Here is a 15,757-nt window from a genome sequence, read left to right as displayed (position 1 = left end):
TCTTTAGGGTTTTCTATGTAGAGGATCATGTCATCTGCAAACAGTGAGAGCTTTACTTCTTCTTTTCCAATTTGGATTCCTTTTATTTCTTTTTCTGCTCTGATTGCTGTGGCCAAAACTTCCAAAACTATGTTGAATAGTAGTGGTGAAAGTGGGCACACTTGTCTTGTTACTGACTTTAGGGGAAATGCTTATACTTAGAGAAGACCTTTTAAAATTTCTTTTAGGGTAGGTTTAGTATTGATGAACTCTTCTAGTTTTTGCTTGGGTTAAATTGGATTAAAGATTTACTGAGCATGGCTCTGCCCATCAGAACAAGATCCAGATTCCCCCATATCAGTGTCTCCCATCAGGAAGCTTCCACAAGCCTCTTATTCTTATCCATCAGAGGGCAGACAGAATGAAAACCACAATCATAGAAAACTAATGAAACTGATCGCATGGATCACAGCCTTGTCTAACTCAGTGAAACCATGAGCCATGCCGTGTAGGGCCACCCAAGACAAACAGGTCATGGTGGAGAGTTCTGACAAAATGTGGTCCACTGGAGAAGGGAATGACAAACCACTTCAGTATTCTTGCCTTGAGAACCCCATGAACAGTATGAAAAGGCAAAAAGATATGACACTGAAAGATGAACTCCCCAGGTCAGTAGGTGCCCAATATGCTACTGGAGAAGAGTGGAGAAATAGCTCCAGAAAGAATGAAGAGATGGAGCCAAAGCAAAAACAACACCCAGTTGTGGATGTGAGACTGGTGATGGAAGTAAAGTCCAATGCTGTAAAGAACTATATTGCATAGGAACCTGGAATGTTAAGTCCATGAATTAAGGTAAATTGGAAGTGGCCAAGCAGGAGATGGCAAGAGTGAACATCAAAATTTTAGGGGTCAGTGAACTAAAATGGACTGGAATGGGCACATTTAATTCAGATGACCTTTATAGGTACTACTGTGGGCAAGAATTCCTTGAAAGAAATGGAGTAGCCTTCATAGTCAACAAGAGTCTGAAATGCAGTACTTAGGTCCAATCTCAAAAATGACAGAATGATTTCTGTTCATTTCCAAGGCAAACCATTCAATATCACAGTAATCCAAGTCCATGCCCCAACCAATAATGAAGAAAAAGCTAAAGCTGAACATTCTGTGGTGACCTACAAGAACTTCTAGAACTAACACCAAAAAAAAAGATGTCCTTTTCATTATAGGGGACTGGAATGCATAAGAAGGAAGTCAAGAGATACCTGGAGTAAAAGGCATGTTTGGCCTTGGAGTACAAAATCAAGCAGGGCAAAGGCTACAGAGTTTTGCCAAGAGAACGCACTGTTCATAGCAAACACTCTCTTCCAACAACACAAGAGATGACTCTACCCACGGACATCACCAGATGGCCAACACTGAAATCAGATTGATTGCATTCTCTGCAGCCAAAGGTGGAGAAGCTCTATACAGTTAGCAAAAACAAGATCAGGAGCTGATTGTGGTTCAGATTATGAACTCCTTATTGCAAAATTCAGACTTAAATAGAAGAAAGTAGAGAAATCCACTAGGCCATTCAGCTATGGTCTAAATCAAATTCCGTATGATTATACAGTGAAAGTGACACATAGATTTAAGGGATTAGATCTGATAGACAATTAAAAGTTCTTCATAGCCTGAAGGACTATAGATGGAGGTTTGCAACATTGTACAGGAGGTTGTGATCAAAACCATCCCTCAAAAAAAGAAATGCAAAAAGGCAAAATGGTTGTCTGAGAAGGCCTTACAAATAGCTGAGAAAAGAAGAGAAGTGAAAGGCAAAGGAGACAAGGAAAGATACTTCCATCTGAATGCAGAGTTCCAAAAATAACAAGGAGAGATGAGACAGCCTTCCTAAATGATCAATGAAGCACAAGCTGGAATCGAGAAATATCAATAACCTCAGATATGCAGATGACACCACCCTTATGGCAGAAAGTGAAGAAGAACTAAAGAGCCTCTTGATGAAAGTGAAAGAGAAGAGTGAAAAAGTTCCTAAAACTCAACATTCAGAAAACTAAGATCATGGCATCTGGTCCCATCACTTCATGGCAAATAGATGGGGAAACAGTGGAAACAGTGACAGATTTTATTTTGGGGGGGTGGTTCCAAAATCACTGCAGATGGTGACTGCAGCCATGAAATTAAAAGATGCTTGCTCCTTGGAAGGAAAGTTATGAATAACTTAGACAGCATATTAAAAAATAGTTACAGTACTTTGCCAATAAAGGTCTGTCTAGTTGAGGTTATGGTTTTTCCAGTAGTCATGTATGGCTGTGAGAGTTGGACTATAAAGAAAGCTGAGCACTGAAGAATTGATGCTTTTGAACTGTGGTGTTGGAGAAGACTCTTGAGAGTCCCTTGGACTGCAAGGAGATCCAACCTGTCCATCCTAAAGGAAATCAGTCCTGAATATTCATTGGAAGGACTGATATTGAAGCTGAAACTCCAATATTGGCCACCTGATGTGAAGAACTGACTCACTGGAAAAGACCCTTATTATGGGAAAGATTGAAGGCAGGAGAAGAAAGGGATGGCAGAAGATAAGAAGGTTGGATAGCATTACCAATGACTCAATGGACATGAGTTTGAGTAAACTCCGGGAGTTGGCGATGGACAGGGAGGCCTGGTGTGCTGCAGTCCATGGGGTCGCGAAGAGTTGGGCAAGACTGAGCAACTGAACTGAACTGAACTGAAAATAAGAAATGACTAGGTCCTGTGTGGTCTTCCCTGGTGGCTCACTGGTAAAGAATCTGCCTGCCAATGCCCAAGACGCAGATCTGATCCCTGGGTCAGGAAGATCCCTGGAGGAGGAAATGGCAACCCATTCCAGTATTCCTGCTGGGAAATTCCATGGACAGAAGGAGCCTGGTGGGCTATAGTCTATGGGGCTGCAAACGAGTCGGACACAATGACTAAACAATACCAACAAGTCCTGTGTGGGGAAGAGAAAAGAAGAGAAAAGTTTAGTTAAGAATCTAATAAAGATTTAAGTAAATGGAAGCACAAAATATGATCCTTTATAGAAAGACTTGACATTTTCCTTTGTGAATTTCATCCCTTATTACCCAGTAAGAGAATCTGAAAATTTTAAATTTTATTTAGAAAAATAAATGAGCAGGAATGCCAACAACAAGTTTGAAAAAGAAATGTGTTATTTGCACAGAAACAGGCAGACGGTCAGTGAGGCCACAGGTACAGTCTTGTGTAGCTGCTGGAGGCTCTGGAGGGACGACTAGAATTGGGCTCCATTATAAAAGAACAGCTCAAACTAAGTGCTGTTTGTACTTATTTCCTGGATGCCAAAAATGTCTTTGAAATCGTTCTCAAATTGGGTCTCTAGTTGAAGTCCCAGACTGATGAACTTACTGTCCTGAAAAAGCAAAGACAGAAATAATAATAGTCATAGACTGCTAATGAGCTTAGATACCTGATGTTTCAGTTAATCCAGAGCTTTATTTTAGACTCCCAAATGTCAAGTGAGAATTGATCCAGCTGAGAGTAGTTTATGTTCCCTGATAGCTGGATTGTTTCTCTTTATCTGTAAGATGTAGGAACAAAAATGGCACTGTATTGCAATCTAATTCTTCATCAGAAATTTGTTGATGAATTAAAAAAAATTCTAGCTATTTGATTTTGAACATAGCCCATATTCCACGTGACAGTATGAAAGTACAGAAAGGTCTAAGGTAAGTTTATAGTGTCTTCCTTTATTATTCATTCCCACCCCTTGAGATAATCCCTATTAACTTTTAGGTACAGCAGTAAGAAATGTGAATGTAAAAAGATCCAAGATTTTTAAATTTGAGAAAAGTGATTTGCTATCTTCCTTTAGAGGAGAGAGGCACAAGTTGCCTTTAAAACGTGCTTCTAGGGACATTCCTGATGGTCCAGTGGTTAAGACTTTGCTTTCCAATGCAGGGTGAGTGGGTTTGATCCCTGGTTGGGGAACTAAGATCCTAGATGCCTTGAGGCCAAAAAATCAATACACAAAACAGAAACAATATTATAACAAATTCAATAAAAACTTTAAAAATGGTCCGTGTAAAAAAACATCAAAAAATATTTGCTTCTTGCTGATGAGAGACCTGACCCCACTTCTGTATGAGCACCAAGGCCATGAGAGTTCTGTTTTCCATCCAGAAATGCTGGAAATAGGGAGATGCCCAGGTGTTGCGGGGAGGCCCCTGCACACACATTTCTGAGGGCCCGGATGCCAGAGGGCAAGTGCACAGCAGCAAACTGCTCATGGACCTAGGATGCCTCAGCAGCCAGACTCCCCAGGATGGTCTCCAGGTCTGGGATGAGTGAGGATAGAAGCCTAGGCCAATGGCAGGGACTTCTGAGGCACACACAGTACTGCCAGGTCCAATTAAAAAAAAAAAAAAAGTACTTCCATTTCCTGTGGAAGGTACTGGGTCTGCAGTCAACTTTTGCTTGGACTTCCCAGGTGGCGCCTTGGTAAAGAATCCGTCTGCTGATGCAGGAGACACAGGAGTCTTGGGTTTGATTCCTGGGTCAGGAAGATGCCCTGGAGTAGGAAATGGCACCCCACTCCAGTATTCTTGCCTGGAAAATCCCATGGACAGAGGAGCCTGGCAGACTGCAGTCCATGGGGTCACAAAGAGTCAGACATGATTGAGCAGAGCACCAGTGTTCTTTATGGGCAAACTGAAGAAGGAACTATGGAGAAGAAGTCAACTCCGAGGTCCAAGGGTAATGCTTCCAGCGATCCCTTCTGATCTGTTATTATGTTCCCTACCATTGCCCACAGGGCTTGTAGAATACTGCCAGACTTTTTACTTAGGTGAGCTTGAGGGAAATTGTAACATTTACTTGATACAAAAACTTGAAAGGCAAAATGACTTAACTGAAGAACAGAAGCAGGAAGAGCCACTTACCCTGTAAACTATCTTGTGGTTCTGGAAAATGAGACGCATGTCCCGCATAAACTCCCACACTTGGTAGTACAAGGTCATCGTCAGCTTGTCCTTGATTTTATTTAACCACATGGGCTCCTCAAGGTTCTGAGAAGCATCTCTAGTCTGTTGACAAAAGTGCCAAATGGTAGGCATGGTTCCAAGTTTCCCTTCTATCGATTCCCACTGTTAAGGACCGAGTGCTTGTATCCCCCAAATTCATATGGTGAAATCCTCACCCCTCACTGTGATGGTCTTAGGAGGTGGGACCACTGGGACATAATTAGGTAATTGTGAGGATGGGACCCTCCAAATAGGATTAGTGCCTTTATACAAGGGATCCCAGGAACTTCTCTCTCCCTTTCCACCATATGAGGAGGACAAGATGAGAAGTGGCTGGCTGCAACCTGAAAGAAAGCCCTCACTATGGCCTGACCATGCTGACACCCTGATCTTGACCTTTCAGCCTCCAGCTACCCAATCTATGGTAGTTTGTTATAACAGCCTAAGCTTCTAAGGGCTGACTGAGCTGACTAAGACATCAATCAACAAGGCAAAGAGATTGGCGATGTGTGCCCATTGATTCATATCACAAATTTGACAAATACCAGTTTGCAGTTTTTGTTGCTGTTACTTACATAATGTGGTTCTGAGACAAAAAAGGAGCTTTTTGGAGAGCAATAGACCTTCAAGAGGAGAAACTCACATTTCTGCCAAAGATAGACAAGATTTTTAAGTGATGAGCAGTTTGGAAAGAATGAGCTCTTACATATGCTCAGATCAATGCACAACCCCCAAACCTGCAGACCTCCCAAACAAACACAGAATGGGAATTTTCTGTGGCTTATGGATTTTGGTGTCAGGTAATGTGATCAGAACACATCAAGGCACAGCAGTTTGCCTTGGGCACTCCTCCTGCTCCCTGCAAGATGGTGCTCCTTCTCTTGTGTAAACAGAAAGGAGGGGGCTTAGGTTTACATTTCAACTCACCAACTGCTCTCTAGGCAGCATCCGCTTCTGCAGGATCTCAGATTCCTGATAAATTGGCTGGCTTTCTGGGCAACATTTTTTAAGATCCTTTATCTGGCAGAAGATGCAACTCCATGGGTTCCTGAGAGGTCAAATATAAGGTCAACAAAGCCAGGTTCTCTATGACTCAACCATTGTCTCCATAGCTGCTAAAGTCCTCTGTTCAGGAGTAATTGGTAGTTTCCACCTGGACACAACTTCTCTCTGACACCCTTCTGCACTGAAGCCCCGTTTGGGCTTAACTGCCAAAAACAGCTCTCCCATCAACAGTGGTAGAAGACTGATGGTCTAAGTGAAGTACCACAGTGGGTCAGAACTCTCATTCTCCTCAAAACTTAGGGTTCCTGCCTGAGATACTGTGAGTTTGGTCATGAACTCTGCCTTTTAGAAGTAAAGAACTGGAAATTGGTATGTTAAGCACTGGAGTCTTGGGCCTTGATGATCCATCAACTCACAGTAAAAATCATTAAATCAGCCCTTCTTCTCAGCTTTGCTGAATAAGCACAGAGCATAAACCATAGGCATTTTTTTTTTCAGTCATTGCTATCTTTGTGTCTAGAATCTACACTGCAGAAACTTCTTGGAAGGGAAATCTACCAAGAGAAGGCCAGATGTTTTTCATGCGCCTCTAGATTTGTTCTCTACTTTCCTCTACAAGGTTCTCTGTCCCTGGGGAACTCTTGATAATCTGAGAGGAAGAGAGAGTGATCCAACCTAGAGATGTCATTTAGCATCTCTCCTGGGCCACCCTGGAGGTTGCTCAAGGGGGCTGTTACAGTGCCCATGGTGCAAGGGTGGCCTGACGATACAGGAGCTCCACAGAAAAGTGAATTCTTCTACCTCTGCAGAATGCCCAGCTGCAGACATTTATGCTGAATTCCTGCCAGTTCAGTTCACTTCAGTCGCTCATTGTGTCTGACTCTTTGCGACCCCATGGACTGACTGCAGCACACCAGGCCTCTGTGTCCATCACCAACTCCCAGAGTTTACTCAAACTCATGTCCATCGAGTCGGTGATGCCATCCAACCATCTCATCCTTTGTCGTGAGCTTCTCCTGCTGCCTCAATCTTTCCCAGCATCAGGGTCTTTTCCAATGAGTCAGTTCTTCACATCAGGTAGCCGAAGTATTGGAGTTTCAGCTTCAGCATCAGTCCTTCCGATGAAAATTCAGGACTGATTTCCTTTAGGATTGACTGGTTGGGTCTTCTTGCAGTCCAAGGGACTCTCAAGAGTCTTCTCCAACACCACAGTTCAAAAGCATCAATTCTTCAGTGCTCAGCTTTCTTTATAGTCCAACTCTCACATCCACACATGACCACTGGAAAAACCATAGCCTTGACTAGATGGACCTTTGTTGGCAAAGTAATGTCTCTGCTTTTGAATATGCTGTCTAGGTTGGTCATAACTTTCCTTCCAAGGAGTAAGCATCTTTTTATTTCATGGCTGCAATCACCGTCGGCAGTGATTTTGGAGCCCAAGAAAATAAAGTCTGCCACTGTTTCCCCATCTATTTGCTATGAAGTGATGGGACTGGATGCCATGATCTTAGTTTTCTGAATGTTGAGCTTTAAGCCAACGTTTTCACTCTTCTCTTTCACATTAATCAAGAGGCTCTTTAGTCCTTCACTTTCTGCCATAAGTGTGGTATCATCTGCATATCTGAGGCTATTGATATTTCTCCTGGCAATCTTGATTCCAGCTTGTGCTTCATCCAGCCTGGCATTTCACATGATGTACTCTGCATATAAATTAAATAAGCAGGGTGACAATATACAGCCTTGACATATTCCTTTTCCTATTTGGAACCAGTCTGTTGTTCCATGTCCAGTTTTAACTGTAGCTTCCTGACGTGCATACAGGTTTCTCAAGAGGCAGGTCAGGTGGTCTGGTATTCCCATCTCTTGAAGAATTTTCCACAGTTTGTTGTGATCCATACAGTCAAGGCTTTGGCATAATCAATACAACAGAAATAGACATTTTTCTGGAAGTCTCTTGCTTTTTCAATGATCCAACAGATGTTGGAAATTTGATCTCTGCTTCCTCTGCCTTTTCTAAAACCAACTTGTACATCTGGAAGTTCACGGTTCATGTGTTGTTGAAGCCTTGCTTGGAGAATTTGGAGCATTACTTCACTAGCATGTGAGATGAGTGCAAATGTGCAGTAGTTTGAGTATTCTTTGGCATTGCTTCTCTTTGCTGAATTCCTGAGGTGGCACAATCTCTGGAAGCTTCATGGGAGCGATGAGCTACATTAGACTCCTCCCATTTTGGAGGGAAAGTGCTCTATCCGCATAGGGACGGACATAATCCTGGTAGAGATTCTCCTCCTTGGCCACAGGAATTCTACTACTTCTAGAATGCCTTCTCCTTCTATGTGTTATCTCACATGTCATCACCTCTGACCATAGATACACTTTATCACAAAGGAAATGCAGCAGTGGATTCACACCCACAGAATTCAGGCATCTTATCCTGAACCCTGAGATTCAAGATCAGCTGACTTGATAAAACTGTGATGATCATCTTCTGAAGGCTCAGAACAGTCCCAGCTTTGTGATATTCCAATTTTGTTGTTGTTGTTCAGTCACTCAGTCATGTCCAACTCTTTGCGACCCCATGGACTGTTGTATGCTAGGCTCCTATGTCCATCACTATCTCCCGGAGTTTTCTCAAACTCATGTCCATTGAGTTGGTGATGCCATCCAACCATCTCTTCCTCTGTCATCCCTTTCTTCTCCTGCCTTCAATCTTTCCCAGCATCAGGGTCTTTTCCAGTGAATTGGCTCTTTGCATCAGGTGGCCAAAGTATTGGAGCCTCAGCTTCAGCATCAGTCTTTGCAATGAATATTCAGGACTGATTTCCTTTAGGATTGACTGGTTTGATCTCCTTTCAGTCCAAGGAACTCTCAGGAATCTTCTCCAGCACCACAATTCAAAAGGATCAATTCTTTGATGCTCAGTTTTCTTTATGGTTCAACTCTCACATCCGTGCATGATTACAGGCAAAATCATAATTTTGACTATATAGACCTTTGTCAGCAAAGTGATGTCTCTGCTTTTTAATATGATGTATAGGTTTGTCATAGCTTTTCTTCCAAGGAGCAAGCATCTTTTAATTTCGTGGCTGCAGTCACCATCTGCAGTGATTTTGGAGCCCAAGAAAATAAAATCTGTCACTGTTTCCACTGGGACCAGATGCCATGATCTTAGTTTTAGGAATGTTGGGTTTAAGTCACCTTTTCCACTCTCTTCTTTCCCCCTCATCAAGAGGCTCTTTAGTTTCTCTTCGATTTCTGCCATTAGAGTGGTATCATGTGCATATCTGAGGTTGTTGACATTTCTCCTAGCAATCTTGATTCCAGCTTGTGGTTTAGCCAGTCCAGCATTTTCCGTATGTATTCTGCATACAAGTTAAATAAAAAGAGTGACAATATACAACCTTGTAGGAATCCTTTCCCAATTTTAGACCAATTTTTCCATGTCCAGTTCTAACTGTTGCTTCTTGACCCGCATACAGGTTTCTCAGGAGACAGGTAAGGTGGTCCGGTATTCCCATCTCTTTGAGAATTTTCCAGTTTTTTTTTTTTTGTGATCCACACAGTCAAGGGTTTTCGTGTCATCAATGAAGCAGAAGTAAATGCTTTTTCCTGGAACTCTCTTGCTTTTCCCATGATCCAATGAATGTTGGCAACTTGATTTCTTTTTCCTCTGCCTTTTCTAAATCCAGCTTGTGCATGTGGAAGTTCTTGATTCACGTACTGCTGAAGCCTAGCTTGAAGTATTTTGAGCGTTACCTTGCTAGCATGTGAAATGAGCACAATTGTACAGTAGTTTGAATGTTCTTTGGTACTGGAATGAAAACTGACATTTTCCAGTCCTGTGGCCACTGCTGGATTTTCCAAATTTGTGGCCATGTTGAGTGCAGCAGTTTCACAGCATCGTCTTTTAGAATTTGAAATAGCTCAACTGGAATTCCATCGCCTCCACTAGCTTTGTTCATATTAATGCTTCCTAAGGCCCACTTGACTTCACACTCTAGGATGTTTGGCTTTGGTGAGTGACCAGACCATGGCGGTTATTTGGTCCATAAGATCTTTTTTGTATAGTTCTTCTGTGTATTCCTGCCACCTCTTTTTAATTTCTCCTCTTCTGTTAGGTTCTTACCATTTCTGTCCTTTATTGTGCCCATCCTTGCATGAAATGCTCCCTTAATATCTCCAATTTATTTGAAGAAATCTCTAGTCTTTCTGATTCTATTGTTTTCCTCTATTTCTTTGCATTGTTCATTGAAGAAGACCTTCTTAGCCCTCATTGTTATTCTCTGAAACTCTGCTTTCAGTTGGGTATATCTTTCCCTTTATCCTTTGCCTTTCACTTGTGTTCTTTCCCCAGCTGTTTGTAAGGCCTCCTCAGACAACCATTTTGCCTTTTTGCCTTTCTTTTTCTTTGGGATGATTTTGGTCACTGTCTCCTGTACAGTGTTACAAATCTTTGTCCATAGTTCTTTGTCCATAGTAGGCACTCTGCATACTGGATCTAATCCCTTGAATCAATTTGTCACCTCCACTGTATATTTGTAAGGGGTTTGATTTAGGTCATACCTGAATGGTCTAGTGGTTTTCCCTACTTTCTTTAATGTAAGCCCAAATTTATTCAGATGACCATTATATCTACCACTGTGAGCAAAATTCCCTTAGAAGGAACGGAGTGGGACTCATAGTCAATCAAAGGGTACAGAATACAATATTCAGCACAATCTCAAAAACAACAGAATGTTCTTGGTTTGTTTCCAAAGCAAGCCATTCAATATCATAGTAATCCAAGTCTATGCCCCAACCACTGATGCCAAAGAATCTGAAGTTGATTAGGTCTATGAAGACCTACAACATCTAGAATGAACACCAAAAAGGGGTGTCCTTTTCATTATAGTGGATTGGAATGCAAAATTAGGAAGTCTAGAGATACCCAGAATAACAGGCAAGTTTGGTCTTGCAGTACAAAATGAAGCACAGCAGAGCCTAACGGTTTTGTCAAGAGAACATGCTGGTCAAAGCAAACAACTTCTTCCAACAACCCAGGAGATGACTGCACCCAGACATCACCAGATGGTCAATACTGAAATCAGATTATGTTCTTTGCAGCCAAAGATGGAGAAGCTCCTATTATATCATCAGCAAAAGCAAGAGATGGAGCTGACTGTGGCTCAGATCATCAGTTATTTATTGCAAAATTCAGCCTCAGATTGATGTTTCCACAGCAGGTGGTACATGTTTTAAACCAGCAGCTAATATATGGTGTCATCACCCCATCAAAATGCATGGGTCCGGGAATCAAGTGAGGGAAGCGAGGGTTATTCCTTTCTCTTTTATACCTAATCACCACTTGAAGAGTTTTCTTCTCATTAATCTACTTCTACTAGCACTGTTAAACAGCCATGTATCTTATTTCTGAATCCGGATACGTAAGGACTCTGCTTCTGAATCAAGACACATACAACAAGAGACAACTTTGCAGTCTGAGTGTGCATGATGGGAGAAACATAAGAAAGAAGGGCAGGAGGGAGCCAGGTCTCACTCACTTGGTAGCAAGTTTAGGTGGAATGTGGCAGTTCCCATGAAAGAATCTTGGACACGTATCACAGGATAACAGCGCTTTCTTTCCACTGCACACCTCGCATTTATTTGAATCTTCTGGCTAGAAGGGGAAATGATATAGACATCATTGGGATCAGCAAGACTCTGGAAAGTCAACCCTGTGGTTGGCACTGTAGACAGACAGCCTTTACTTGTACCCAGGCACTACTTGGAAACCATTCTCAAAATGGTTTACAAGGGTTCAGGGAGAAGACAGTCTGGTCTGCAGTGAAGTTCAGGAGGAAGTGGCTGTGTGTTAAACTTTCAAAGTTTTCTTTATAGAGACAGATATTCTGAACAACCACAGAAAAGGATAAATTAAAGATAATCTGAGAAATTTATTATTCTGAAGGCAAAATCTGTCTCAGGAATACAGTGTCTCATCTAGTTTTCTACACTGCATCATTTACATTGACTCATTGAAGAGTGATTTACTGAGTTTTTTTTTTTTTTTGTCTTTTGGTCGTGTTGGGAATCTTAGTTCTCTGACCAGGGGCTGCACCTGCACCGCCCGCTCTGGTAGCAGTGTCGTAAGCCGGGAAAGTCCCTACTGAGACTTTACATGGTAGGATAAACATCTGAGCGATCACTGCATCCCATTTTCCTTGCTGTAAGTTCTCTGTGAATTGAAGGGCCTGGAGAGGCATTCCTGGGCTATGGATTTTGTGCTGGAGAGCCCCTGAGCCTGCAACAGTGCCTCTGGTTGGAAAGACGATGGGCACAGGTAATCAGGTGTATGCCAGGGCAGACAGACCTCTCTGGTTCTGAAGCCTAGGGAAAGCCATCCCATGACTTAGCTTGGCATCTAGGTGTGGAGGTGCCATCTCTCAATGGCCAGGGACTGTGGTAATGGCAACCACTGGAGTTGAAGGCTAAGGTCTTACCCTAATTTTTTGAGCCCATGGAAGACCTGATGCTTTGCCTGTGTAAGGAAGATGGAAGGGCCCACAGTCAACTGGTGTGGGACTTTTCACCAGGCTCAGTATGTGGGGCCTTTAGCCAGATTTTATTTCATTCAGTGACATACTAAAGGGGTGGGATGGAGTGGGAGGTGAGAGGGAGAGTCAAGAGGGAGGGGACATGTGTATACCTATGGCTGACATATATAGACCTATGACTGACTCATGCTGATGTATGGCAGAAACTAACACAATATTGTAAAGCAATTATCCTTCAATTAAAAATAAATAAAATTTATTTTTTAAAAGAAAAAAATTGACAGTGTTTGCATCTAAGCATTGTGGAGTAACAAGTAGCACATGTTAAAACTACTGAATTTATGGGGACTTCCCTGGCATCCTAGTGGTTAAGACTTCCCCTTCCAATGCAGGAGGTGCAGGTTCAATCCCTGGTTGAGGAACTAAGATCCCATATGCCTCACGGTCAAAAAACCAAAACATAGAACAGAAGCAATATTGTAACAAACTCAATAAAGACTTTAAAAATGGTCCACATAAAAAAAAATCTTAAAAAAAAAAAACCTATAGAATTTATAGACCAAAATAAGAATGATCAAGAAAGGAGCCCATTGGTGGGCAAGAAGAATTAAATTTCTTCCTTTTTATTTTTGGTGATAATCTATGTGGCAATAACATGTGAATCTCTATATACTATGATTTCTATGTATGAGGGTCATATGTCTGTTCTGCAGAAATGCCCAGAGAATGGGCACCTGGTCCCTCTCCTGGGACACCCTAGTGGTGGGAAGCAATTCATCTAATGGATAGCAGCTCTTCATCTAGATGAAGCTACCCTTTCTACACCACGGGCTAGAAGAAGAAATTCACACGACAGTGCTTGCATGACAGTCTAGGTACAAAACAATCACAGATTTGGGGACTGGCCCACCTGGTGATGGGTAGCTGGGACTCTGGTGGGTGTTGAGGAAGTGGGGAGGTGGTGGGGAGGGCCATTCACCTCTTCCTTCTAGAAACACTCTTTATGATTTGTTCCATGACACTCCACTCTCTTTGATTTTTCTAACATGTTTCTTCTTTCTTTTCAGCTTCCAAACCTGGAATGTTGGAATTCTGCAGGGCTCTGTCCTGTTGTCCCCTGCCCATTTTCCTCTCCTCAGTTCAGTTCAGTTCAGTCGCTCAGTCGTGTCCGACTCTTTGCGAACCCATGAATTGCAGCACACCAGGCCTCCCTGTCCATCACCATCTCCGGGAGTTCACTCAAACTCACGTCCATCGAGTCGGTGATGCCATCCAGCCATCTCATCCTCTGGCATCCCCTTCTCCTCCTGCCCCCAATCCCTCCCAGCATCAGAGTCTTTTCCAATGAGTCGACTCTTCTCATGAGGTGGCCACAGTACTGGAGTTTCAGCTTCAGCATCAGTCCTTCCAAAGAACACCCAGGACTGATCTCCTTTAGGATGGACTGGTTGGATCTCCTTGCAGTCCAAGGGACTCTCAAGAGTCTTCTCCAACACCACAGTTCAAAAGCATCAATTCTTCAGCGCTCAGCTTTCTTCACAGTCCAACTCTCACATCCATACATGACTACTGGAAAAACCATAGCCTTGACTAGATGGACCTTTGTTGGCAAAGAAATGTCTCTGCTTTTGAATATGCTGTCTAGGTTGGTCATAACTTTCCTTCCAAGGAGTAAGCGTCTTTTAATTTCATGGCTGCAATCACCATCTGCAGTGATTTTTGAGCCCCCCAAAATAAAGTCTGACACTGTTTCCACTGTTTTCCCATCTATTTCCCATAAAGTGATGGGACCAGATGCCATGATCTTAGTTTTCTGAATGTTGAGCTTTAAGCCAACTTTTTCACTCTCCTCTTTAACTTTCATTAAGAGGCTTTTTAGTTCCTCTTCACTTTCTGCCATAAGGGTGGTGTCATCTGCATATTCCTCTCCTAGATGACCACAACTACTCCCATGACCTACCACATTCATCCCTGGGCTTTAAGACCTGTGTCTCTGGTCTCCTGGTCTTTTTTTGAGTACCCAAGTATCCAAATGCTACTTTTTTTTTAATCATAAAATTATATGTCTTTCATCATGTCTAAAACCCACTGTGCCCCAGACCACAGTCCTTGTCTTTCTGTCTTGAATGTGCTCCTCTTCTGGTGCCCCCTCATCTCATTAAGAACCCAGGAGACTGGAAGCGGACATGGATTCCTTCCCTTACCCCATCCCAGACATTCAACCCATTACCAGTCCTGCCGATCTGAATTTGTAAATACTTCATCTCATTCTCAGTGCTTCTTTGAGGTCTGTTGCTACAAGAATGCAGAGCCTCTACTTATAATATGGTATTATGAGCCAAAGCAAAATGGCCTGATATTTTCAAAGCATAACAGTCAGAATATTATCCTTGAGCCCAATGAGCTGAGGTGAATTGGAGCACATGTTGACTGGTAGATTCTTTGCATGTATAACTTCAATATAAGAAAAAGAAACACAAAATTCACACATAGGAAAGGCTGCAAGGCATGTCTTGCCCATGTGCTCCCTGTCAACAGGAGAGCTTGAAGAATGGCCTGTTAGGGACATCCTTGGGGACATCCCTACCTGTGTTTGAGAGGTCCTGGCTTGGGGCCATGTAACCACATTTCCTTCTTCTCACCCTCATAGATGCTGACCATTTTTAGGCTACTGGGTCAGGCTTTCTTATGCCATTTGGTGCTAAGAAGACACAAGCAGCAGAAGCCAAGGGGCTAGAGAAGAAAGAGATGCTCTAGAGAGACCCTTCAAGAACTGAGGCGGTGACACCTTCTGAGCTGTAAGCCCAGAGGAAACCAAGAGAGGGCATCTGTGATGAAGGGTGGGAGAAGATCAACTAATTGATTAACCCTTGACTAGGGCTTCCCCAGTGGCTTAGTGGTAAAGAATCTGCTGGCCAATGCAGGAGCCAAGGAGACATGGGTTCGATCCTGTGATCAGGAAGATCCCCTGGAGGAGGAAATGGCAACCCACCCCAGTATTCTTGCCTGGGATAATCCCATGGGCAGGGGAGCCAGGTGGGCTGTCATCCATGGGGTTGCAAAAAGTCAGACACAACTGAGCATGCATGCATAGTCTAGCACTCACTCCCTAGGACTAGGTGGAAGCACTTGGTCTTAATGAACAGTGCAAATAGCATCTCTTTCTCCAGAAAACCCAGTGGATGCAGATCCTAGTTACTGAATCTTTAGCGTATAGTCAGT

The 15,757-nt window shown here is 42.8% G+C and overlaps 1 protein-coding gene across 5 annotated transcripts in view; it reads right to left on the bottom strand.

The window, feature by feature from the left end:
• Positions 1–3,138: 3,138 nt before the first annotated feature.
• LOC129646855 (nuclear body protein SP140-like protein) overlaps positions 3,139–15,757 on the bottom strand; it is a 95,965-nt gene continuing 83,346 nt past the window's right edge. For all 5 annotated transcript variants that reach the window (XM_055573714.1, XM_055573710.1, XM_055573709.1 and 2 more), the window contains 5 exons: positions 11,543–11,658; positions 5,925–6,045; positions 5,573–5,644; positions 4,917–5,060; positions 3,139–3,388 (listed from right to left, as the gene is read on the bottom strand). In XM_055573714.1, the coding sequence (XP_055429689.1) occupies positions 3,287–3,388; positions 4,917–5,060; positions 5,573–5,644; positions 5,925–6,045; positions 11,543–11,658 (555 nt within the window). In that variant the 3' untranslated portion in view covers positions 3,139–3,286. The remainder of the gene's footprint in view (positions 3,389–4,916; positions 5,061–5,572; positions 5,645–5,924; positions 6,046–11,542; positions 11,659–15,757) is intronic.

Source organism: Bubalus kerabau, chromosome 3, assembly GCF_029407905.1.
Source record: "Bubalus kerabau isolate K-KA32 ecotype Philippines breed swamp buffalo chromosome 3, PCC_UOA_SB_1v2, whole genome shotgun sequence".
In the NCBI taxonomy this organism is placed as follows: domain Eukaryota; kingdom Metazoa; phylum Chordata; class Mammalia; order Artiodactyla; family Bovidae; genus Bubalus; species Bubalus kerabau.
The sequence above is the reverse complement of the archived record's forward strand: the minus strand, read 5'-3'. Positions and strand labels throughout refer to the sequence as shown.